This window comes from Oncorhynchus keta, unplaced genomic scaffold (genome assembly GCF_023373465.1).
Source record: "Oncorhynchus keta strain PuntledgeMale-10-30-2019 unplaced genomic scaffold, Oket_V2 Un_scaffold_5451_pilon_pilon, whole genome shotgun sequence".
Lineage (NCBI taxonomy): Eukaryota > Metazoa > Chordata > Actinopteri > Salmoniformes > Salmonidae > Oncorhynchus > Oncorhynchus keta.
The window spans coordinates 255,652-282,539 of NW_026290961.1; the positions used below are offsets into that span (position 1 = coordinate 255,652).

Genomic DNA, 26,888 nt, shown 5'->3' on the forward strand with positions numbered 1-26,888 from the left:
GGCTGGTTGTCCTTCTGGAAGGTTCTTCCATTCCACAGAGGAACTCTGGAGCTCTGTCAGAGTGACCATCGGTTTCTCGGTCACTTACCTGACTAAGACCCTTCTCCCCTGATTGCTCAGTTTTGGCCAGCTCTAGGAAGAGTTTTGGTGGTAACAAACTTCTTCCATTTAAGAATGATGGAAGCCACTGTGTTCTTGGGGACCTTCAATGCTGCAGACGTTTTTTGGTAACCTTCCCCAGATCTGTGCCTCGACACATTCCTGTTTCTGAGCTCTATGGACAATTCCTTCCACCAAATGGCTTGGTTTTTGCTCTGACATGCACTGTCACCTGTGGGACCTTATATAGACAGGTGTGTGCCTTTCCAAATCCTGTCCAATCAATTGAATTTACCACAGGTGCACTACAATCAAGTTGTAGAAACATATCAAGGAGGACCAATGGAAATAGGATGCACCTAAGCTCAATTTCAAGTCTCATAGCAAAGAGTCTGAATACTTATGTAAATAAGGTATGTTTTTTATTTGTAATAAATTTGCAACAAATTCTCATAACCATTTTTTGCTTTGCCATTATGGGGTATTGTTTATAGATTGATAAGCAAAATATTCTAAATCCATTTTAGAATAACGCTGGAATTCAACAAAATGTGGAAAAATTCAGGTGGTCTGAATACTTTAAGAATGCACCGCATAAACAACTTTTATTGATTTCACCAAACTGCATTTTGAGATCTGGGGAATTCACATATAGCCATTTTGATAACCAGAACTAATACTTAAGTAGGGTAGTTACCTGTGGTGAAGGTTGTTAACACCAGTTGACTTTGCTTTCCATTTTCCAGCTCAGTGCAGACAGTGACTGAGTATTCAGTAGCAGGTTTCAGGTCAGAGAGAGTGATGCTGGGTGAAGATGTGCTAGTGATGTGTGGTTCTGTCCCTGGACAGCGGTAGGAGATCTGGTAATGATATTGGGTTTGGTCCAATCCTGGTGGCTGACTCCAGCTAACAGCAGCTGATGTGGTGTCCACTGAGTCAACAGTCAGCTGGTCTGGAGCAGGAAGTACTAAGGGAAAATAAACACATTATTGTCAGGGTTACAGTTTAACTCCAGATATACACTGAGTGTACAAAACATTAAGGACACCTGCTCTTTCCATGACAGACTTTCTATGACAGACCAGGTGAATCCAGATGAAAGCTATGATCCTTTTTGATGTCACTCGTTAAATATACTTTAATCAGTGTAGCTGAAGGGGGAGGAGACAGGTTAAAGAAGGAATGTTAAGCCTTGAGACAATTGAGACGTATATTATGTGTGCCATTCAGAGGGTGAATGAGAAAGACAGAAATATTTAAGTGCCTTTAAACAGGGTATGGTAGGTGCCAGGAGCATAAGTTTGGGTCAAGAACTGCAACGCTGCTAAGTTTTTCACGCTCAACAGTTTCAAGTGTGTATCAAGAATGTTCCACCACCCAAAGAACATCCAGCCAACTTGACACAACTGTAGGAAACATTAGAGTCAACATGGGCCAGCATCCCTGTGGAACGCTGTCGACACCTTGTAGAGTCTATGATCCAACAGATTGAGGCTGTTCTGAGGGAAAAATGTTTGTACACTCAAATGTAATTAAATGTTTAATAGATGTCCCACTTAACATTTCTTAAAAATGGTATAATCAGAAAAATGTAAAAGAAAGTCCTCAAGCTTTTGAGGAAGACATACATAACTTCCTCTCAGATATGAGCTGAACTAGGCCTCTTTCCGCCTCCCCAGCAGTACAACATCTCTTGATTAGGCTGCTAGGTGTTTCACTAAGATTGCTGTAGTATTTTAAGATAGCTAGGGATGTGGAGGTCATGACATTTTGTCAGCTGGTTATTGTCATGCAATCATTATGGCAATCATCCTTGTTTATAGCCAGAAAGAAACTGTTAGCCATTGGCTGATAACAGCTGACAACTGCTAACTGGCAAGTACAAAAAGTGAAGAGCTTCGGGAGTACAGACTCCAAGAAATTGGTTGATCGCCCTCTAGTGGTGCAAGTAAGAACTGCTGAAAATGCAGTCAAAGACAATTATTCTGTCAAGGTTATTCTGTCAAAATAAGTATTTTTTTAGAATCGAAATAGAGGAATAATAAGACCAAATAAATGTGACGTGTAAATGATAACTCATTTAGAATAGGAAATGAATACATGTATTACAATGCTGGAAGTGAATCCTGGAATTAAGCAATTAACTATGCAAATGAGCAAAAGCTGTGTACATAAAGGAAATAGACGCCTGGCTCAAATAGAAGCCTGGCTCTGATAATTGCCTGTTGTGTCCAGGGATTTATGCAAATAAACGCCTGGGATATGATGCATAGCTTTGCAATATCTATATATTTTTTAAAGTCAATTGAATATACACCATCACAATAATCAATGATTTATGTTAGGAGGACTAAAGAAACATTATGATATGAAGACAATGTATTTCAGAAGAACAGAAGATTTGACCTACTGTACGTTATCTGGCAATGTGCCATGCCATAGACTGTAGGCTTGCTCATTTAGCAGACAATATATGCTTAAGTCCTGTGCGATTATTTTATATTATATACATTTATAGAAGGAAGAATATAATTGAACTTAGCTGATTAAAATAGAGAGGATATTTTTCCCAATCCAGAGCTGGTGCGCATACGAAGTGTCTATGTTGAGCGTAAAAGTGATCATTTGAAACAGGTCCTATATGCAAGATTCAAAGTTATTTGGTAACTTTAGTTTTGAATTATAGAAACCCTTAGAATGTCTTAGAAATGAAAACATATATGGGCTGCATGATAGGACTATAGGGACCGAGTGCAAGCAATAAAGCTTCAGGCTGCACACACTGTTCTCTCATCAAGTGATCATATTTTCACCCATCAGACTCTTCTCAATTTAATCTTGCCTTTACAATACTGAACAAAAATATAAAAGCAACATGTAAAGGGTTGGTCCCATGTTTCATTCGTTGGAATAAAATATCCTAGAAATGTTCCATTTGCACAAAAAGCTAATTTCTCTCAAATTTGTTTACATCCCTGTCAGTGAGTATTTATCCTTTGCCAAGATAATCCATCCACCTGATAGGCGAGGTATTAAACAGCATGATCATTACACAGGTGCTGGGGGAAATATTGGGCCACTATAAAATGTGCAGTTTTGTCACAACACAATGCCAAGGATGACTTTTGAGGGATTGTGCAATTAGCATACTGACTGCATGAATGTCTACCAGAGATGTTGACAAATAATTGAATGTTCATATTTCATCCATAAGCCGCTTCCAACATCGTTTTAGAGATTTTTGCAGTACTTCCAACCGGCCTCACAATCACAGACCGCGTGCAACCACGTCAGCCCAGTGCCTCCACATCTGTCTTCTTCACCTGCGGGATTGTCTGAGACCAGCCACCTGGAGAGCTGATGAAACTGAGGAGTAGTTCTGTCTGTAATAAAGCCCTTTTGTGGGGGAAAACTCATTCTGATTGGCTGTGCCTGGCTCCCATTGTGAAATGCATAGATAAGGGCCTAAGGAATTTATTTCAATTGACAGATTTCCTTATATGAACTTTAACTCAGTAAAATTATATAAAATGTTGTGTTTATATTTTGTTCAGTATAATACGTCAAACCCCCCAAACAACTATTGATCAAAGTTGTAATTCCGCTAGGGACTTGTTTTCATCGCATTATGTCTCCAGTCAATAACATGTACAGTGGTTGTGTTTTCACCTGTGTTCTCATTTAATTAGCATCTAAATAAATAATTAAACCAATTTCCGTAGTTCTGAAACATAAGTAAGGCTCAGGTTTTTGCAGATGCAACGAGTATACGAATGGTGATATGATACGAGGTCATGATTCATAAGTTGACTGTTTATAGATGTGATAGGTAAAGACCTTGAAGAGTTTAATTCGAGAGATGGTAACTCTTTAAAGAACCGCTCTCGTGGTGCCCCAAATCCTAATGAGTTAAGTGTTACATGATTCATTTTATTGGGTAACAATGAAACATAGTTCATTGATTAGTTTTACATTCATCTGAGGACTGTTATTTAAAGTCACTACACTGTCCATGGTTCTGATTTGATGATGTTGAAAGGTCATGTAACTGTCTGTTACTGTACATGCAATATGCCGCAACAGCCCTATTTCTACCTTAACATTTTAGTTCACCTCATTTTCAAAAATATTTATCACTTAAACATTTAATAAAATGTTTATAGCCTTAAGGGTGGAAAAGTAGAATAAAGCCAGGGCTTTAGATATGGGAGAGAAAAACACACACACCAAAAAAACCAGATTACTAAAAACAAAACAAAAATGTTATTTGTAAAGTAACAAAATCTCTCCAGTTACTGGTAAAGAGATGATGAGCTGTAATTGGGGGAAGATCTCTTACTAGTGCAGATTGTTGTAGAGACAGGTTCACTCTGTTCCCCATTGCTCAGCACAGTTGCAACACTAACAGTGTACTCTGTGCCAGGATGCAGGTTTGAGAAGGTTTTGTGGCAGTCGTCAGTAACGTCTGTGAGGGGGAATGTTCCTGGGATGCAGTTGGATATGAAGAAGCGCTGTGGGACTTTCTCCATCCCTTCAGCCTTGGACCAGTGGAGAGTGAAGGAGGTTTCTTCCAAATGGTCTATCTTTAAATCTCTGGGTGTGACCACTGGAACAAAAACCAAGATTAGTTTAGAATAGAGGATGTGCTGTTTTTGACAGAGAGTCCAAAAATGTCTCTAGTAATGAATGACTGATGTAGTCTGGATAAAAACACAAGTTAGCCTACTATACCTGTGGATAGGGATGCTGAGGCGTACTGTACCTGTGGATAGGGATGCTGAGACCTACTGTACCTGTGGATAGGGATTCTGAGGCCTACTGTACCTGTGGATAGGGATGCTGAGGCCTACTGTATCTGTGGATAGGGATGCTGAGACCTACTGTACCTGTGGATAGGGATGCTGAGACCTACTGTACCTGTGGATAGGGATGCTGAGACCTACTATACCTGTGGATAGGGATGCTGAGGCCTACTGTACCTGTGGATAGGGAGGCTGAGACCTACTGTACCTGTGGATAGGGATGCTGAGACCTACTGTACCTGTGGATAGGGATGCTGAGACCTACTGTACCTGTGGATAGGGATGCTGAGACCTACTGTACCTGTGGATAGGGATGCTGAGACCTACTGTACCTGTGGATAGGGATGCTGAGACCTACTGTACCTGTGGATAGGGATGCTGACACCCATCTGCTTTGTCTTCCATCTTCTCCCTCTGTAGCCATGTTGAACTGGTACTTTTCACCAGGTTTGAGACTGCTTATTTTAAGATGATACACATCTTTCACTCTTGTTGAGCTTGTTTCACCGTCACACCCCCAGGTCACTCTGAATGTCTGTGGTCCTGTCAGCCCCTGAGGAGAACTCCAGCTCAGAGACACAGAATCTAATGTCAGCAACAGGACCTGGATGTCACCAGGAGGGGGCAGCACTGGTGAAGGAATAATGAGAGAGAGTGAAACCAGACTTTATTGACAATAAAATTACATAAACGGGTGTATTATTCATCCCAGCAGTAAAGGGACAACAATTTATATCTTAGTAAATGTATCCTCTTAAATGTAGATTTAAATTAAATAATATAGTTTGGGTCAGTTTATTCTGTGTTTCCATACCTACCATCATCTGAGGACTGCATTGTCTGTTGGTCGCCATCACAACTCTTAAAGTGTGAGAACAAAATAAGAAGAGTCATTTCTATAACAACATAGAAATGGTTATTTTGCTAAATGTACAACAGATATTTAAAAGTCAAGATACATCAACTGCTTTTGACATACTGGTAACCTACAAAACAATGGAAACACTGGAGTAAATGAGGGATACAAAGTATATACACACAGGTGTGGTTCCTGAGTTAATTAAGCCATTAAAACATCCCATCATGCATTGGGTCATGTATAACTATTTCCAGTTGCCCATTATTTTGGCTAACAGGGCTAGAAGAGATCTCAGTGACTCTGAAAGAAGGCTCTCAAAGGAGCGTAAGGGCTTTAAAGGGTGTGTCTGTCTCCAGATCTCAAACCAATGAAACACTTATAGGAGACTCTGGAGCTGCGCCTGAGGCAGCGTTTTACACCACAATCTACAAAACACCAAATGATGGAATTTCTCTTGGAAGAAAGGTGTTGCATCCCTCCAATAGAGTTCCAGACACTTGTAGAATGTATGGCAAGGTGTATTGAAGCTGTTCTGGCTCATGGTGGCTCCTTGTTAAGATACTTTATTTGGTCAGATATTGTATATTCTTTCACATTCCCACTTATACGGGCACTGAAGTTCTCCTGAATGTTTTGCCACGGTGAAGGAGAGTGTTCCAGGAAACAAGCACAATTGCAGGTTTCATTGTATTCTAAAAAAAATAATGTTCGGCTAAAACACTGCCGGTGTCGTCACCCATTGCAACAATAGTTCTGTTGATACGGTACCTGACCTAACTGTTAAGCATCCTCAGAACTGTACAACCCTTAGTAACGAAACAAGATAAAACAGTAGCTACCTGTCTTGTAATGGTAACCTAGGCTGTCTTGTAATGGTAGCCAAATATTATATACATAAATTATAGTCATTATGTAATTAGGTTATTTCGTTGTCTTATTCATGTCGGTCATCTTTTAGGAAATTGTGTTAGGCAGGTCATTCCTACAATGTGGTGCCTTTTGGACCTCATCACTTTTGGAGGAAAAAATTATAATATATTTTGTAGTATTCTATCAGAAAAAGGACATGTATGACTGAGCAAGTTTGAGCTAGTACAATGGTGGACACTTGAACAGGAGTTGAACTTCTCTATCAAACATATTTTAACATTTAGAAATGTTGTGATTTTTCTCTATTTAACCTAACAGGGTAGACATGTATGAGTGGGACATACAGATATGAGTGGGACATACAGTGGGACATACAGATATGAGTGGGACATGCAGATATGAGTGGGACACACAGTGGGACATACAGTGGGACATACAGATATGAGTGGGACATGCAGATATGAGTGGGACATACAGTGGGACATACAGATATGAGCGGGACATACAGTGGGACATACAGATATGAGTGGGACATACAGATATGAGTGGGACATACAGTGGGACATACAGTGGGACATACAGTGGGACATACAGATATGAGTGGGACATGCAGATATGAGCGGGACATACAGTGGGACATACAGATATGAGCGGGACATACAGTGGGACATACAGATATGAGTGGGACATACAGATATGAGTGGGACATACAGATATGAGTGGGACATACAGTGGGACATACAGTGGGACATACAGATATGAGTGGGACATACAGATATGAGTGGGACATACAGTATGAGTGGGACATACAGTGGGACATACAGTGGGATATGAGTGGGACATACAGATATGACTGGGACATACAGTGGGACATACAGATATGAGTGGGACATACAGATATGAGTGGGACATACAGTGGGACATACAGATATGAGCGGGACATACAGTGGGACATACAGATATGAGTGGGACATACAGTGGGACATACAGATATGAGTGGGACATGCAGATATGAGTGGGACACACAGTGGGACATACAGTGGGACATACAGATATGAGTGGGACATACAGTGGGACATACAGATATGAGCGGGACATACAGTGGGACATACAGATATGAGTGGGACATACAGATATGAGTGGGACATACAGTGGGACATACAGTGGGACATACAGATATGAGTGGGACATACAGATATGAGTGGGACATACAGTGGGACATACAGATATGAGTGGGACATACAGATATGAGTGGGACATACAGTGGGACATACAGATATGAGTGGGACATACAGTGGGACATACAGATATGACTGGGACATACAGTGGGACATACAGATATGACTGGGACATACAGTGGGACATACAGATATGAGTGGGACATACAGATGAGTGGGACATACAGATGAGTGGGACATACAGATATGAGTGGGACATACAGATGAGTGGGACATACAGTGGGACATACAGATATGAGTGCTACATACAGTGGGACATACAGATATGAGTGGGACATACAGTGGGACATACAGATATGACTGGGACATACAGTGGGACATACAGTGGGACATACAGATATGAGTGGGACATACAGTGGGACATACAGATATGAGTGGGACATACAGTGGGACATACAGATATGACTGGGACATACAGATATGAGTGGGACATACAGATATGAGTGGGACATACAGATGAGTGGGACATACAGATATGAGTGGGACATACAGATATGAGTGGGACATACAGATATGACTGGGACATACAGTGGGACATACAGATATGAGTGGGACATACAGTGGGACATACAGATATGACTGGGACATACAGATATGAGTGGGACATACAGTGGGACATAAAGATATGAGTGGGACATACAGATATGAGTGGGACATACAGTGGGACATACAGATATGACTGGGACATACAGTGGGACATACAGATATGAGTGGGACATACAGTGGGACATACAGATATGAGTGGGACATACAGTGGGACATACAGATATGAGTGGGACATACAGATATGAGTGGGACATACAGATGAGTGGGACATACAGATATGAGTGGGACATACAGTGGGACATACAGATATGACTGGGACATACAGTGGGACATACAGATATGACTGGGACATACAGTGGGACATACAGATATGAGTGGGACATACAGTGGGACATACAGATATGACTGGGACATACAGTGGGACATACAGATATGAGCGGGACATACAGATGAGTGGGACATACAGATATGAGTGGGACATACAGATGAGTGGGACATACAGTGGGACATACAGATATGAGTGCTACATACAGTGGGACATACAGATATGAGTGGGACATACAGTGGGACATACAGATATGACTGGGACATACAGTGGGACATACAGTGGGACATACAGATATGAGTGGGACATACAGTGGGACATACAGATATGAGTGGGACATACAGTGGGACATACAGATATGACTGGGACATACAGATATGAGTGGGACATACAGATATGAGTGGGACATACAGATATGAGTGGGACATACAGTGGGACATACAGATATGAGTGCTACATACAGTGGGACATACAGATATGAGTGGGACATACAGTGGGACATACAGATATGACTGGGACATACAGTGGGACATACAGTGGGACATACAGATATGAGTGGGACATACAGTGGGACATACAGATATGAGTGGGACATACAGATATGAGTGGGACATACAGATATGACTGGGACATACAGTGGGACATACAGATATGAGTGGGGCATACAGTGGGACATACAGATATGAGTGGGACATACAGTGGGACATACAGATATGAGTGGGACATACAGATATGACTGGGACATACAGTGGGACATACAGATATGAGTGGGACATACAGTGGGACATACAGATATGACTGGGACATACAGTGGGACATACAGATATGAGTGGGACATACAGATGAGTGGGACATACAGATATGACTGGGACATACAGTGGGACATACAGATATGAGTGCGACATACAGTGGGACATACAGATATGAGTGGGACATACAGATGAGTGGGACATACAGATATGACTGGGACATACAGTGGGACATACAGATATGACTGGGACATACAGTGGGACATACAGATATGAGTGGGACATACAGATGAGTGGGACATACAGATATGACTGGGACATACAGTGGGACATACAGATGAGTGCGACATACAGATATGAGTGGGACATACAGATGAGTGGGAAATACAGTGGGACATACAGATATGAGTGGGACATACAGATATGAGTGGGACATACAGATATGAGTGCTACATACAGTGGGACATGCAGATATGAGTGGGACATACAGTGGGACATACAGATATGAGTGGGACATACAGATATGAGTGGGACATACAGATATGAGTGCTACATACAGTGGGACATGCAGATATGAGTGGGACATACAGTGGGACATACAGATATGAGTGGGACATACAGATGAGTGGGACATACAGATATGAGTGGGACATACAGATATGAGTGCTACATACAGTGGGACATGCAGATATGAGTGGGACATACAGTGGGGCATAGTGTACAGACTAACATCATGAAACATGAAAAATAGATAAACTGAGTGTTTATATTTCTGTAGCTTAAAACCATTGTTTTCCCACCAAAAAAATTATGACACTTCCTGAATGTGGTGTCATCTTAGGAAATGGTTGTTCTCTTAAATGGAGATTTACAACAAACTAACAGGGTGGAAAGTGACACACAGAAGATCAGGGACACACAGAACATCTTAAACACAATAATAATAATGCAATAATACAAATCATTTAAAAAACATTATTGATGAGAGAATTTAACTAGGACTATAAAATAATGAAGAAAGATACAATAATGTATTGCTTATGTTTCTTGCGGAAGTTGATGAACAGTGGTATGGGTGTAAGATGGCACAGTGATGCCATCTGTTGGTAAATGTTCATTACTGCAACTCTTGTGTTTTACCGGGGTGCTTGAGATACCCGGATGTGTTGTGATGTACTGAACAAGACTGGTTACTCGCATCAATGCCTCTGTCTCGTCATTTAACATTCAAACAAATAACACCCAGGGACATGGCAAAAACACTTTCATCCACTGAAGAATAGTGTTCAAAATGCATCCTTTCAGGATGAATATTTTAGTTTTTAAGGACCTTATATTTAAAGCATTTGGAATCCACATTTGAAACTAAATAAAAAGTGATATTTCCTGGAGACAGAAAACGCACTGCGTTGTAGAAATGACCCAGGCCTAGGCTGGACACCTATCCGCCCGAACCTGGTCATGGCTAGATTGTATACAGTTTATGTATAATTGACGTCAAAGTTGTACCTTACTAGCCCAAATGTTCCAACCTGCCCCAACCATAGAGAATAATAGAGGCCTCTAGTGGCCAAAGACCTATATTATAAATGAGCAGCGCCATTGAGGGATTTCATCATATTAATGTAGTCAACTGGGTGGGACTTCCAACTTCACTGGCTGAAGAAGAAAATGTACTACTTTAAAATGGAGATACACTCGTGGCGCTGTCCATGATTTCAGATGTTAAATGGCATAGATGCAAAGTTTAGTCATCTATCTATCTCCATGGTCCCACCTTCAACCCCAAAATTGTCTGCATTTTTACCGTTTTTACGCATACGTTTTGTCTGGGTCGACTGGGAGCAGCTGCTACCGGAAGTCATTGGCCATGTCTGAAATCTACATACTATATAGAACGTACTGTTTAGTACAAATGAATGCAGTAAGTAAATACCTGAGTGTGTAAAGAAGATTCTCTTGGTTGAAATCTACCACGGCAGAAATTAGTTTAATATCCTGGCATTTAAAGTACTCACTTTTTGAAATTGTACATTATTTTCCAAATTTCACATAATATAAAAGTCTCTATTTTCGCCCATCCTAAAATGCCTACTAATTAAAAGCAAGTATGGGTATACACCGAACAAATGCAACGGAACTCAAATCTGCTTATAGCGCAATCAATGACATGACCTTTCAAAGTGTGGAAGAAATACACTGAATACACTCGATCGTTGCGTAAAAGAGAATACGTTTCGTAGACTTCTTTGTGCGCCCCTCGCCATACTGGGCCTAGTTTGGTATTAAGTTGAACATCGGCCTTATTATCTTCACGTTTCGTTTGGATAAATAAGATGTGACGCCAAAAGATCTGACACCTGACTTATATAATACAAATATTAACGTACCATTTCTCCTGCTGTTGAGCTGTCTCGTGTGAAGCTACATAAAATAGTTGTCGAATTTACTTTCAGTTTCACTACTACTTTCACTTACTATTTCAGTTAAACACTATTTAAAATATTTATTATACATGAAAATATTTGATAAAGTTGAAATGTCTTCAGCTCTTGGTTAAATGCTGTTAACATACAAACAAACAAACAGACCAGAAAACATACAGTATTCTTCCTTGTTTTTTTGTCATTCCTGTGACAGTTGTAATCACTCCGTTGTTCCTCCAGGTGGAAGCAGAGGTATTTGTGGAGCTGATGGTCCTAAAACGTTGTCAGAAAGCAGACATGATAAGAGTGAAGAAGCTCAGGGATGATTTCAATGCGGTACGGAGACCCAATAAAATATTCATTATATTCAATGCTTTTATGAAATAAAGAGTGTGGTCACAGAGATTAAGTGACTGAACTTATTTTCTCTCAACCTGCTCTTTCTATACCTTTCTCCCTCTCTCTTTCATCTCTCTTTCTACACCTCTCTCTCTACATCTCTCTTTCTACACCTTTCTCCCTCTCTTTCATCTCTCTTTCTACACCTCTCTCTCTACACCTTTCTCCCTCTCTCTTTCATCTCTCTTTCTACACCTCTCTCTCTACACCTCTCTCTCTACACCTTTCTCCCTCTCTCTTTCATCTCTCTCTCTACAACTCTCTTTCTACACCTCTCTCTCTACACCTTTCTCCCTCTCTCTTTCATCTCTCTCTCTACAACTCTCTCTCTACACCTCTCTCTCTACACCTTTCTCCCTCTCTCTTTCATCTCTCTCTCTACAACTCTCTTTCTACACCTCTCTCTCTACACCTTTCTCCCTCTCTCTTTCATCTCTCTCTCTACACCTCTCTCTCTACACCTTTCTCCCTCTCTCTTTCATCTCTCTCTCTACAACTCTCTCTCTACACCTCTCTCTCTATACCTTTCTCCCTCTCTCTTTCATCTCTCTCTCTACACCTCTCTCTCTACACCTTTCTCCCTCTCTCTTTCATCTCTCTCTCTACACCTCTCTCTCTACACCTTTCTCCCTCTCTCTTTCATCTCTCTCTCTACACCTCTCTCTCTACACCTTTCTCCCTCTCTCTTTCATCTCTCTCTCTACACCTCTCTCTCTACACCTTTCTCCCTCTCTCTTTCATCTCTCTCTCTACACCTCTCTCTCTACACCTTTCTCCCTCTCTCTTTCATCTCTCTCTACACCTCTCTCTCTACACCTTTCTCCCTCTTTCATCTCTCTCTCTACAACTCTCTTTCTACACCTCTCTCTCTACACCTTTCTCCCTCTCTCTTTCATCTCTCTCTCTACACCTCTCTCTCTACACCTTTCTCCCTCTCTCTTTCATCTCTCTCTCTACACCTCTCTACACCTCTCTCTCTACACCTTTCTCCCTCTCTCTTTCATCTCTCTCTCTACAACTCTCTCTCTACACCTCTCTCTCTATACCTTTCTCCCTCTCTCTTTCATCTCTCTCTCTACACCTCTCTCTCTACACCTTTCTCCCTCTCTCTTTCATCTCTCTCTACACTCTCTCTACACCTTTCTCCCTCTCTCTTTCATCTCTCTCTACACCTCTCTCTCTACACCTTTCTCCCTCTCTCTTTCATCTCTCTCTCTACACCTCTCTCTCTACACCTTTCTCCTCTCTCTTTCATCTCTCTCTCTACACCTCTCTCTCTACACCTTTCTCCCTCTCTCTTTCATCTCTCTCTCTACACCTCTCTCTCTACACCTTTCTCCCCTCTCTTTCATCTCTCTCTCTACACCTCTCTCTCTACACCTTTCTCCCTCTCTCTTTCATCTCTCTCTACACTCTCTCTACACCTTTCTCCCCTCTCTTTCATCTCTCTCTCTACACCTCTCTCTCTACACCTTTCTCCCTCTCTCTTTCATCTCTCTCTCTACACCTCTCTCTCTACACCTTTCTCCCTCTCTCTTTCATCTCTCTCTCTACACCTCTCTCTCTACACCTTTCTCCCTCTCTCTTTCATCTCTCTCTCTACACCTCTCTCTCTATACCTTTCTCCCTCTCTCTTTCATCTCTCTCTCTACACCTCTCTTTCTCCATCCTCTTTCTCTACACCTTTCTTCCTCCATCCCCTTCTTTCCATTTCCTCTCTATTTATTCAGATTTATTGTAGTTTATTTGGGATCATTCACCACAATTAGAAATAAAGAGTTGTACTTCATTTTTATGTGTTCATTTATTTTCCTTTAAACAATTGTTATTTTAAAAAGTATTCAATTATAAATCGTGTACATCTTTGTTTGTAAATGTTTAACAGATTAATTGAAATAGGTTGCATGCACTTTTCTACGATAAAAGAATGCTGAGATTTTGAACAAAGAATCAATCCACTTTTCTCTCCCACACTGTATCGTTGTCATTATGCTCATATGAATCAGTTCTTGCAGCAATAATGTGTATATTCAAACAGCTCAGTGATTGCAGTGCTATAATACCAAACACAGTTGAATGTACAGTGCCTTCAGATATGATTCATAGCCCTTATTCCACATTGTGTTGAATTACAGCCTGAATTCAAAATGAATTTAAAAAATAATCTCACTAAACTACACACAATACATCATAATGACAAAGTGAAAATATGTTTTTAGAAATGTTTGCAAATGTATTGAACGTACAGAACTATCAAATTGACATACATCTTCACACCCCTGACTCATTAGATGTTAGAATCACCTTTGGCAGGGATTACAGCTGTGAGCATTTCTGGGTAAACTGCCAAGAGCTTTGTACACCTGCATTGTACAATATTTGACCATTATTCTTTTAACAATTGTTGACCATTGCTGGAGAGCAGTTTTCAAGTCTTGCCATAGATTTTCAAGCCCATTTAAATCAAAACTGTAACTAGGCCATTCGGGAAAATTCATTGTCATCTTGGTAAACAATTACAATTATTATCTCCTTTGTTTAGTTGACGTTGAGTGTGAGGTTATGTTCCTGACACCACACTCCGAGGGCCCTCACCTCCTCCCTGTAGGCCGTCTCGTCGTTGTTGGTAATCAAGCCTACCACTAGTGTTGTCTACAAACTTGATGATTGAGTTGGAGGCGTGCATGGCCACACAGTCATGGGTGAACAGGGAGTACAGGAGAGGGCTGAGAATGCACCCTTGTGGGTCCCCAATGTTGAGGATCAGCGGGGTGGAGATGTTGTTTCCTACCCTCACCACCTGGGGCGGCCCGACAGGAAGTCCAGGACCCAGTTGCACAGGGTGGGATCGAGACCCAGGGGCTCGAGCTTAATGACGAGTTTGGAGGGTGCTATGGTGTTAAATGCTGAGCTGTAGTTGATGAACAGCATTCTTACGTAGGTATTCCTATTGGGACGGTAAGCAAATTGGAGTGGGTCTAGGGTGTCAGGTAGGGTGGAGGTGATATGGTCCTTGACTAGTCTCTCAAAGCACTTCATGATGACGGAAGTGAGTGCTACGGGGCGGTAGTCGTTTAGCTCAGTTACCTTAGCTTTCTTGGGAACAGGAACAATGGTGGCCCTCTTGAAGCATGTGGAAACAGCAAACCGGGATAAGGATTGATGGAATACGTCCGTTAACACACCAGCCAGTTGGTCTGCGAATGCGTTGAGAACGCAGCTAGGGATGCCGTCTGGGCCTGGCAGTGTACCATATCTGATCTCATAAATTATAATATTGGAGTAAAGTGTCCGTGTGGGTCAGTATCCTACACTGGGTGTAATATTGGAGTAAAGTGTCCGTGTGGGTCAGTATCCTACACTGGGTGTAATATTGGAGTAAAGTGTCCTTGTGGGTCAGTATCCTACACTGGGTGTAATATTGGAGTAAAGTGTCTGTGTGGGTCAGTATCCTACACTAGGTGTAATATTGGAGTAAAGTGTCCGTGTGGGTCAGTATCCTACACTGGGTGTAATATTGGAGTAAAGTGTCCGTGTGGGTCAGTATCCTACACTGGGTGTAATATTGGAGTAAAGTGTCCGTGTGGGTCAGTATCCTACACTGGGTGTAATATTGGAGTAAAGTATCCGTGTGGGTCAGTATCCTACACTGGGTGTAATATTGGAGTAAAGTGTCCGTGTGGGTCAGTATCCTACACTGGGTGTAATATTGGAGTAAAGTGTCCGTGTGGGTCAGTATCCTACACTGGGTGTAATATTGGAGTAAAGTGTCCGTGTGGGTCAGTATCCTACACTGGGTGTAATATTGGAGTAAAGTATCCGTGTGGGTCAGTATCCTACACTGGGTGTAATATTGGAGTAAAGTGTCCGTGTGGGTCAGTATCCTACACTGGGTGTAATATTGGAGTAAAGTATCCGTGTGGGTCAGTATCCTACACTGGGTGTAATATTGGAGTAAAGTGTCCGTGTGGGTCAGTATCCTACACTGGGTGTAATATTGGAGTAAAGTATCCGTGTGGGTCAGTATCCTACACTAGGTGTAATATTGGAGTAAAGTGTCCGTGTGGGTCAGTAGCCTACGCAGGATGTAGTATTATCTTATTTAGACAAACAATTCTGAACTAATATACCATTGGACAATAGGTTCAGATATACGGTAAGGTGGTTAACGTGGGTGGTTGGAAACAGACACTATGTGTAACTAAAGTTCACAGTCAACTGAGAGTTCATGTTCCAGAATACTGCACAGATGTTCTAAATGTAAATGTGAATATTGGATCCAACAGGAGTATTGTGTCGCTAGTTGGGCAGAGTGTGCACTTTTGGGACTATCCTATTGGTTCCATTGTACTGGGTAAGCTAAGTAAAAACACAACAAATAAAAGAACATTAACAGAGAGAGGTCAAAGACAAAACTGATCCTAGATCAGCACTCGTATTACTCTGGGACTCTCTGTGAATACAGGCTCTGGTCACATGTCCATGGATGACACAACCCATCTAGTGTCCACTCTGGTATTGCTAGAAGTTTTATGATAAGGAATATTTTCTATTAACTAAAGTATTTTTACTGTGCTATGTCAGTTATATTTAGAAGGAAAACACTGGAGTTACTATTTTTATATTATAACACTTAGTAATACAGTATACTTGACAAGCAGATGACATACCTGGACCACAGTATATAGATGTATTTAATCAGTAGAATGAACAAATGGAACAGAATGGAAGCAAACATAGAACACTGCTGCATTTCAAATGGATTGATAACTGTAAAAACTTCAATGAAAACAGTATCTTGTTAAATTGGTATATGTCCACCATATAGGTAAACATGTAAACCACAGTTAGAGCCTACGAGACCCCAGTTCCACTCCCCTGGGCCTGATGAATGGTCGACTCCACATAGCTCTGGTCTCTTTAAAGACAGGAATACATCTTTCAATGTAGTTAGTTCCACATAGAAACAAAAACAGCTTAAGAATAACAGTGAAAACCAGAACAACTCCATAAGATATGGGGTTACAGTAGCTACTATAATTAGACTACGGTGTGAATGGTTTTTCACACACCCAGTGTTTTGGAGAACACGGTCCATCCTTCCAACTCTTCAATGAGTCTGATGCCGTCTGTGAGATCTCAACACAGGCCACCTTGTCATTCAAGTTATTAGGTTCCCCTTCCATCCAATATCTATAAACCACAGAGATTCAGAGTTGAAAATCATCCAATACAAGTCCCCAGGCTCAGTTGTTACCATTCTACAGAGAGAATCAGACAGTTAACCTAGTCCCCAGGCTCAGTTGTTACCATTCTACAGAGAGAATCAGACAGTTAACCTAGTCCCCAGGCTCAGTTGTTACCATTCTACAGAGAGAATCAGACAGTTAACCTAGTCCCCAGGCTCAGTTGTTACCATTCTACAGAGAGAATCAGACAGTTAACCTAGTCCCCAGGCTCAGTTGTTACCATTCTACAGAGAGAATCAGACAGTTAACCTAGTCCCCAGGCTCAGTTGTTACCATTCTACATAGAGAATCAGACAGTTAACCTAGTCCCCAGGCTCAGTTGTTACCATTCTACATAGAGAATCAGACAGTTAACCTAGTCCCCAGGCTCAGTTGTTACCATTCTACATAGAGAATCAGACAGTTAACCTAGTCCCCAGGCTCAGTTGTTACCATTCTACAGAGAGAATCAGACAGTTAACCTAGTCCCCAGGCTCAGTTGTTACCATTCTACAGAGAGGTGGAGAGAGAGCTGGCTGAGGACGAGATTATCAGACTGTGAAAAGTAATTTATTACAACAGAAAAGTGTAAAAGTCCTCCAGAACCTGTTCCTTACGTAGGTTTAAATGGTGTGCTGTCAACCCACTTCCAGATTCCATCTTTTTTAAGTGCACCAATCCAGACATTCTTCTTAAATCCATTGATAAATATCTATAATATAATTATGGAAGAAAAACAATGGCCATTATTTCATCTCCACAGCAGAGAAACACTTTTACATGTTATAAATAATAATAGTAGTAGTAGTAGTATAATAGTAGTAGTAGTAGTCTAATAGTAGTAGTAGTAGTCTAATAGTAGTAGTAGTAGTATAATAGTAGTAGTAGTATAATGTAGTTGTTCTGGTCACTAGAAATACAAGGTGATTTAGGATGTTTGAAAAGGTCCTGAGTACTTCCATATATTCCTTCCTCACAAAAAAATACAAAACTGTTGCAGAACACTGGTGCAAAACTCATGATGCTCAGAGGGGAAACGTGTTCAGACCACACAGGCCAAGCACTCTGCTCTGACAACTGCCCCACAGCAGTTCACAATGATCTAGGAAGCTGGGAGAGTACTTGATGGAAACAGAGTGTGTTGTGTTTAATCATTTTAGTTTTAATCTTTCCAAACCCATAGCTCTAACCTTAACCAGTTACCATAACCACTAACCTTAACCCCTAACCATAGCTCTAACCTCAACCAGTTACCATAACCACTAACCTTAACCCCTAACCATAGCTCTAACCTTAACCAGTTACCATAACCACTAACCTTAACCCCTAACCATAGCTCTAACCTTAACCAGTTACCATAACCACTAACCTTAACCCCTAACCATAGCTCTAACCTCAACCAGTTACCATAACCACTAACCTTAACCCCTAACCATAGCTCTAACCTTAACCAGTTACCATAACCACTAACCTTAACCCCTAACCATAGCTCTAACCTTAACCAGTTACCATAACCACTAACCTTAACCCCTAACCATAGACACTAACCTTAACCCCCAACCATAGCCACTAACCTTAACCCCTAACCATAGCCACTAACCTTAACCCCTAACCATAGACACTAACCTTAACCCCTAACCATAGACACTAACCTTAACCCCCAACCATAACCACTAACCTTAACCACTAACCATAGCCACTAACCTTAACCCCTAACCATAGCCACTAACCTTAACCCCTAACCATAGCCACTAACCTTAACCCCTAACCATAGCCACTAACCTTAACCCGTAACCATAGCCACTAACCTTAACCCCTAACCATAGCCACTAACCTTAACCCCTAACCATAGCCACTAACCTTAACCCCTAACCATAGCCACTAACCTTAACCCCTAACCATAGCTCTAACCTTTACCCCTAACCATAGCCACTAACCTTAACCCCTAACCATAGCCACTAACCTTAACCCATAACCATAGCCACTAACCTTAACCCTAACCATAGCCACTAACCTTAACCCCTATCCATAGCTCTAACCTTAACCCCTAACCATAGCCACTAACATAACCCCTAACCTTAACCCCTAACCATAGCCACTAACCTTAACCCCTAACCATAGCCACTAACCTTAACCCCTAACCATAGCCACTAACCTTAACCCCTAACCATAGCCACTAACCTTAACCCCTAACCATAGCCACTAACCTTAACCCCTAACCATAGCCACTAACCTTAACCCCTAACCATAGCCACTAACCTTAACCCCTAACCATAGCCACTAACCTTAACCCCTAACCATAGCCACTAACCTTAACCCCTAACCATAGCCACTAACCTTAACCCCTAACCATAGCCACTAACCTTAACCCTAACCATAGCCACTAACTTTAACCCCTAACCATAGCCACTAACCTTAACCCTTAACCATAGCCACTAACCTTAACCCTAACCATAGCCACTAACCTTAACCCCTAACCATAGCCACTAACCTTAACCCCTAACCATAGCCACTAACCTTAACCCCTAACCATAGCCACTAACCTTAACCCCTAACCAAAGCCACTAACCTTAACCCCTAACCAAAGCCACTAACCTTAACCCCTAAACATAGCCACTAACCTTAACCCCTAACCATAGCTCTAACCTTAAACCCTAACCATAGCTCTAACCTTAACCCCTAACCATAGCCACTAACCTTCACCCCTAACCATAGCCACTAACCTTAACCCCTAACCATAGCCACTAACCTTAACCCCTAACCATAGCCACTAACCTTAACCCCTAACCAAAGCCACTAACCTTAACCCCTAACCATAGCCACTAACCTTAACCCCTAACCATAGCTCTAACCTTAAACCCTAACCATAGCCACTAACCTTAACCCCTAACCATAGCCACTAACCTTCACCCCTAACCATAGCTACTAACCTTAACCCCTAACCTTAACCCCTAACCATAGCCACTAACCTTAACCCCTAACCATAGCCACTAACCTTAACCCCTAACCATAGCCACTAACCTTAACCCCTAACCATAGCCACTAACCTTAACCCCTAACCATAGCCACTAACCTTAACCCCTAACCATAGCCACTAACCTTAACCCCTAACCTTAACCCCTAACCATAGCCACTAACCTTAACCCCTAACCATAGCCACTAACCTTAACCCCTAACCATAGCCACTAACCTTAACCCCTAACCATAGCCACTAACCTTAACCCCTAACCATAGCCACTAACCTTAACCCCTAACCATAGCCACTAACCTTAACCCCTAACCATAGCCACTAACCTTAACCCCTAACCATAGCTCTAACCTTAAACCCTAACCATAGCCACTAACCTTAACCCCTAACCATAGCCACTAACCTTAACCCCTAACCATAGCCACTAACCTTAACCCCTAACCATAGCTCTAACCTTAAACCCTAACCATAGCCACTAACCTTAACCCCTAACCATAGCCACTAACCTTAACCCCTAACCATAGCCACTAACCTTAACCCCTAACCATAGCCACTAACCTTAACCCCTAACCATAGCCACTAACCTTAACCCCTAACCTTAACCCCTAACCATAGCCACTAACCTTAACCCCTAACCATAGCCACTAACCTTAACCCCTAACCATAGCCACTAACCTTAACCCCTAACCATAGCCACTAACCTTAACCCCTAACCAAAGCCACTAACCTTAACCCCTGTAACCATAGCCACTAACCTTAACCCCTAACCTTAACCCCTAACCATAGCCACTAACCTTAACCCCTAACCATAGCCACTAACCTTAACCCCTAACCATAGCCACTAACCTTAACCCCTAACCATAGCCACTAACATTAACCCCTAACCATAGCCACTAACCTTAACCCCTAACCATAGCCACTAACCTTAACCCCTAACCTTAACCCCTAACCATAGCCACTAACCTTAACCCCTAACCATAGCCACTAACCTTAACCCCTAACCATAGCCACTAACCTTAACCCCTAACCATAGCCACTAACCTTAACCCTAACCATAGCCACTAACCTTAACCCCTAACCATAGCCACTAACCTTAACCCTAACCATAGCTCTAACCTTAAACCCTAACCATAGCCACTAACCTTAACCCCTAACCATAGCCACTAAATTAACCCTAACCATAGCACTAACCTTAACCCCTAACCATAGCCACTAACCTTAACCCCTAACCATAGCCACTAACCTTAACCCCTAACCATAGCTACTAACCTTAACCCCTAACCATAGCCACTAACCTTAACCCCTAACCATAGCCACTAACCTTAACCCCTGTAACCAAAGCCACTAACCTTAACCCCTAACCATAGCCACTAACCTTAACCCCTGTAACCCCTAACCATAGCCACTAACCTTAACCCTAACCATAGCCACTAATTAACCCTAACCATAGCCACTAACCTTAACCCTAACCATAGCCACTAACATTAACCCTGTAACCATAGCCACTAATTAACCCTAACCATAGCCACTAACCTTAACCCCTAACCTTAATGAACCATAGCCACTAACCTTAACCCCTAACCATAGCCACTAACCTTAACCCCTAACCATAGCCACTAACCTTAACCCTGTAACCATAGCCACTAACCTTAACCCCTAACCATAGCCACTAACCTTAACCCCTAACCATAGCACTAACCTTAACCCCTAACCATAGCCACTAAATTAACCCCTAACCATAGCTCTAACCTTAAACCCTAACCATAGCCACTAACCTTAACCCCTAACCATAGCCACTAACCTTAACCCCTAACCATAGCCACTAACCTTAACCCCTAACCATAGCCACTAACCATTTGAATTGTTTCGGTTTCACCACTGTAACCACACAGAATGAACCCTGTAACCACACAGAATGAACCCTGTAACCACACAGAATGAACCCTGTAACCACACAGAATTAACCCTGTAACCACACAGAATTAACCCTGTAGCCACACAGAATGAACCCTGTAGCCACACAGAATGAACCCTGTAACCACACAGAATGAACCCTGTAGCCACACAGAATGAACCCTGTAGCCACACAGAATTAAACATGTTGAAAACAAATGAGAGATAATAATAATAATAATGAAACAGTAGTATTATAGTATTACTAATGTATTATCTATTACCTGTTCTTCTCTGCTGTTTATAATAACCAACTCTCCTCCCATTGTTCTGCACTCCCTCTGACCGCCCCCAGATGAGTCCATCGTGGAGGAGACATAATAACAGCTGGTGCCAAACTTCCACCATCCATCCAGACAGGGTTTCTCTGAGATAAACACAACATAACTGCAAGCATGTAAAAGTATGAAGTAAAATTATACTTCTAAAATAAGAAAATGAAAGACTGCACTCACCATAGAACCTAAGCCTGGTTTGAAACTGGTCTCTCTCAGTGGTTGTGGTATTTAGATTATTCTGCAACTGGTCTCTCTCTTGAGTTATTGTGGTGAGAGTATTCTGCAACTGGTCTTTCTCCTTAGTTTTGGTTGAGAGACTATTCTGTAGCTGGTTTCTCTCTGTGGTCCTAGTATTTAGATTATTCTGCAACTGGTCTCTCTCTTTGGTCCGTGCATTAAGACTATTCTTTAATTGATCCCTATCAGCAGTCATAACTTTAAGACTATTTTGCTGCTGGTCCCTGTCTTTGGTCCTCGTGGTGAGACTATTCTGTAGCTGGTCTCTCTCCCGAGTTATTGTGGTGAGAGTATTCTGCAACTGGTCTTTCTCCTTAGTTTTTGTTGTGAGACTATTCTGTAACTGGTCTCTCTTTTTAGTCAGGGTGTTGTAACTGGTCTGTAGCTGGTCTCTCTCAGTGGTTCTGGTATTTAGACTATTCTGCAACTGGTCTCTCTCAGCGGTCCTTGAGTTAAGACTATTCTGTAATTTCTCCCTTTCAGCAGTCCTTGTGGTGAGACTGTTCTGTAGCTGGTCTCTCTCTTCAGTCAGGGTGTTATAACTGGTCTGTAGCTCGTCTCTCTCTTGAGTTAAGGTGTTGTAACTGGTCTGTAGCTCGTCTCTCTCTTGAGTTAAGGTGTTGTAACTGGTCTGTAGCTCGTCTCTCTCTTGAGTTAAGGTGTTGTAACTGGTCTGTAGCTCGTCTCTCTCTTGAGTTAAGGTGTTGTAACTGGTCTGTAGCTGGTCTCTCTCTTTAGTCAGGGTGTTGTAACTGGTCTGTAGCTCGTCTCTCTCTTTAGTCAGGGTGTTGTAACTGGTCTGTAGCTCGTCTCTCTCTTGAGTTAAGGTGTTGTAACTGGTCTGTAGCTCGTCTCTCTCTTTAGTCAGGTTGTTGTAACTGGTCTGTAGCTCGTCTCTCTCTTGAGTTAAGGTGTTGTAACTGGTCTGTAGCTCGTCTCTCTCTTGAGTTAAGGTGTTGTAACTGGTCTGTAGCTCGTCTCTCTCTTTAGTCAGGGTGTTGTAACTGGTCTGTAGCTCGTCTCTCTCTTGAGTTAAGGTGTTGTAACTGGTCTGTAGCTCGTCTCTCTCTTTAGTCAGGGTGTTGTAACTGGTCTGTAGCTCGTCTCTCTCTTTAGTCAGAAGGCTGTAACTGCTCTGTTGGTCTCCCTCTGTTGAGTGATGATCAATGACTCCAGCTGTAAAAGGGAAAAGTTGATCAAATATTCAATTATGTTTAACTATCACACCATTAACGTTTACAAAACAGCATACTAAACTTACAGTAGACAGACAGGCCTATGATCCCAGCCAGTAGGAGAACACACAGCAGCCCCAGACACACTGCAGCAACTCCAGAGGGTCTCTTCCACCACAGAAAATTAGCTGAATCACAGGGAATGATCATGTAAGATCTTTGCACTCTCTCTGTTAATGTTAAAATACTTATATCATCCAGGATTGTAAGGAACAAAAGCTGTGTGTTTGTACTTGAATTGATACCTGAAAATGTAACACTGGGCTTGTTGGGAGACGTGTCGTCATCAATATCCATGGTCTGCATTGTTGGATTCTCCACCTGTGTTTGTATAGATTGTCTCTTACATTTCTAGAAGTCAAATGCTATATTTTCCTCTGTTACTTCAGCTCTAGTATAGGTTTGTAACTGTGCCTTATGTGTCGTCAAGGCAAATACTTGAGGTCACCTGACTTAGCTTACCCAGTACAAAGGAAACAATAGGATAGTCCCAATCTCTACCCAACTAGCGACACATACACGGTAGTAGAGCTCAAACAAGCACACTTCAGTAATTAACATACAGTGCATTCGGAAAGTATTTAGATCCCTTGACTTTTTCCACATTTTATTACGTTACAGCCTTATTGTATAATGATTTGTATTTTCTTTAAATCCTCATCGATCTACAAAATATACCCCATAATGACAAGTATAAACATGTTTTGGGATTTTTTTTGCAAATGTATTAAAAACAGAAATACATTATATGCATAATTATTCAGCCCATTATAAGGTCTGTCATACAAGGTCCACAGTTGACATTGCATGTCAGGTGAAAACCAAGTCACGTTTGTCAAAGGAATTGTCCGTAAAGCTCCGAGACAGGATTGTGTCGAGGACATATCTGGGGAAGGGTACCAAAAAAGGAAGGTCCCCGAGAACACAGTGGCCTCCATCATTCTTAAATTGAAATAGTTTGGATCCACCAAGACTCTTCCTAAAGATGGCCGCCCGGCCAAACTGAGCAGTCGGGGAGAAGGCCCTTGCTGTCAGGGAGGTGACCAAGAACCCAATGGTCACTGTTCTGACCTTCCACAGTTCCTCTGTGGAGATGGGAGAACCTTCCAGAAGGACAATTTGAGCACACCTTAGGCCTTTATGGTGGGTGGCCAGACATATGGTAGAAAAAGGCACATAACAGCCCATGGAGCTTGCACAAGAGGCACCTTAAGGACTCTCAGACAATGAGAAACAAGAGGCTCTGGTCTGAAGAAAGCAAGATTTGGCCTGAATGCCAAGTGTCAAGTTTGAAGGAAACCTGTCACTATCCCTACGGTGAAGCATGGTGGTGGCAGCATCATACTATGGGGATATTTTTCAGCAGCAGGGACTGGGAGATCAGTCAGGAACGAGGGAAAGATGAACGGAGCAAAGTACAGAGCGCTGAGGACCTCAGACTTGGGTGAAGGTTCACCTTCCAGCAGGACAATGACCCTAAGCACACAGCCAAGAGAATTTGGAGTGGATTCGGGACAAGTCTCTGAATGTCCTTTAGTTGCCCAACCAGAGCAGGTGTGCCAAGCTCGTAACGACATTCCCAAGAAGACTCAAGGCTGTAATCTGCCAAAGGAGGTTCAACAAAGTACTGAGTAAAAGGTCTGAATACTTATGTCAATGTAATATTTCCGTTTTTTTTTTCATTATGTTTTTGTTGTTGTGTAGATTGATGAGAGGAAAAAAACAATTGAATGCATTTCAGAATAAGGCTGTAACGTAACAAAATGTGGAAAAGGTCAAGGGGTCTGAATACTTTCCGAATGTATTGTAGATATCTACTTTGTCCTGTTTACTGTTCACCTGCTTAGTCTCTCAGAGACACTAACATATTACATAAGAATCAGACAATAAACACACCTCATAAAATGATCATATCTGGTGAAATAGAGAAATACAGTCTTACCACAGAGTCTTTGAGAGTTGAAAACGGATGCATACAAATCTGTTAAATGAATGAGCATCAAAGTAAGATTGGAATAACGTGTCCACGTTGTTTATAGTCTGAGAGACCACACCTTTTGTGTCAACGTCAGCATATCCTTTAAATTTGGTAAAACAATTATGAACTAATATACCACTGGATGTTAGGTTCAGATAAAAGGCAACGTGGTTGACAGGAAGTAAGTCAAACTGAAAGTTCAAGTTACAGAATGCTGCATATAAGTGTTTCATTTCCCCTCTCTCTCAAGCACATGAGCTATAGGGGTCAAAGGTATAATTTAGGTTAAAAGTAATGGTTGTATGTTCAGTTACTCCAAAATTCTAAAGCTTAGAAAACTTGGAAGGCTGAATGTCAAAATGTGTCTATACTTTACTTAAAGCCCTGTCAACTGCCATTTTATAAAAATGTTCAGTGTTCAAACTGGGTTCTGAACTTTCTGCTGTCTCACTGCCAAAATCATTTTGGAGATCCACCTGCCTGCTGAGTGCTTGTTGCTAACTAGGTAGCTAGCCTGTTGGAGAGCCACCTGCCTGCTGAGTGCTTGTTGCTAACTGGGTAGCTAGCCTGTTGGAGAGCCACCTGCCTGCTGAGTGCTTGTTGCTAACTGGGTAGCTAGCCTGTTGGAGAGCCACCTGCCTGCTGAGTGCTTGTTGCTAACTGGGTAGCTAGCCTGTTGGAGAGCCACCTGCCTGCTG

General features: G+C 41.8%; 2 protein-coding genes and 2 long non-coding RNA genes across 115 annotated transcripts in view; 1 reads left to right on the plus strand and 3 right to left on the minus strand.

The window, feature by feature from the left end:
- The window catches only part of LOC118373693 (fibronectin-like), a 36,722-nt gene extending 24,653 nt beyond the window's left edge, over positions 1-12,069 (minus strand). For all 50 annotated transcript variants that reach the window (XM_052516961.1, XM_052516955.1, XM_052517004.1 and 47 more), the window contains exons 1-5: positions 11,879-12,069; positions 5,720-5,762; positions 5,265-5,531; positions 4,439-4,705; positions 797-1,066 (exon numbers count right to left, since the gene is read on the minus strand). In XM_052516961.1, coding sequence (XP_052372921.1) covers positions 797-1,066; positions 4,439-4,705; positions 5,265-5,531; positions 5,720-5,762; positions 11,879-11,881 — 850 coding nt within the window. In that variant the 5' untranslated portion in view covers positions 11,882-12,069. The remainder of the gene's footprint in view (positions 1-796; positions 1,067-4,438; positions 4,706-5,264; positions 5,532-5,719; positions 5,763-11,878) is intronic.
- A 159-nt stretch (positions 12,070-12,228) lies between these two features.
- LOC127929173 (uncharacterized) lies at positions 12,229-13,918 on the minus strand. Of its 12 annotated transcripts, none has more exons than XR_008133648.1 (6): positions 13,772-13,912; positions 13,583-13,631; positions 13,486-13,534; positions 13,175-13,272; positions 12,838-13,068; positions 12,606-12,774 (listed from the first exon to the last, which is right to left on the minus strand). It is a non-coding gene; the product is annotated as an uncharacterized LOC127929173 (long non-coding RNA). The 12 variants fall into 12 exon arrangements; XR_008133647.1 differs by having other exon boundaries at positions 13,175-13,394; XR_008133644.1 differs by lacking the exons at positions 13,486-13,534; positions 13,583-13,631 and adding an exon at positions 12,229-12,459 and having other exon boundaries at positions 12,712-12,774.
- A 276-nt stretch (positions 13,919-14,194) lies between these two features.
- Positions 14,195-17,505, plus strand: LOC127929174 (uncharacterized). Of its 3 annotated transcripts, none has more exons than XR_008133658.1 (3): positions 14,195-15,678; positions 15,775-16,254; positions 16,351-17,505. It is a non-coding gene; the product is annotated as an uncharacterized LOC127929174 (long non-coding RNA). The 3 variants fall into 3 exon arrangements; XR_008133659.1 differs by having other exon boundaries at positions 15,775-16,206; XR_008133657.1 differs by having other exon boundaries at positions 15,775-16,158.
- A 987-nt stretch (positions 17,506-18,492) lies between these two features.
- Positions 18,493-26,316, minus strand: LOC127929171 (centromere-associated protein E-like). 50 transcript variants are annotated; one of them, XR_008133624.1, is made up of 10 exons: positions 26,155-26,316; positions 24,458-24,533; positions 24,239-24,340; positions 22,285-24,153; positions 21,408-21,524; positions 20,913-21,210; positions 20,007-20,110; positions 19,645-19,878; positions 19,246-19,478; positions 18,493-19,115 (listed from the first exon to the last, which is right to left on the minus strand). XR_008133624.1 is itself a non-coding variant. In XM_052517006.1 (5 exons), exons 1-5 carry the CDS (start codon positions 26,185-26,187, stop codon positions 22,704-22,706), a joined length of 1,593 nt encoding a protein of 530 aa, XP_052372966.1. In that variant the 5' UTR covers positions 26,188-26,316; the 3' UTR covers positions 22,286-22,703. The 50 variants fall into 50 exon arrangements, 2 of the variants coding, with proteins under 2 accessions (XP_052372966.1, XP_052372965.1); XR_008133637.1 differs by lacking the exon at positions 20,007-20,110 and adding an exon at positions 20,111-20,136 and having other exon boundaries at positions 19,645-19,748; XR_008133636.1 differs by lacking the exon at positions 20,007-20,110 and adding an exon at positions 20,111-20,136 and having other exon boundaries at positions 19,645-19,774.
- Between the last annotated feature and the right edge of the window lie 572 nt (positions 26,317-26,888).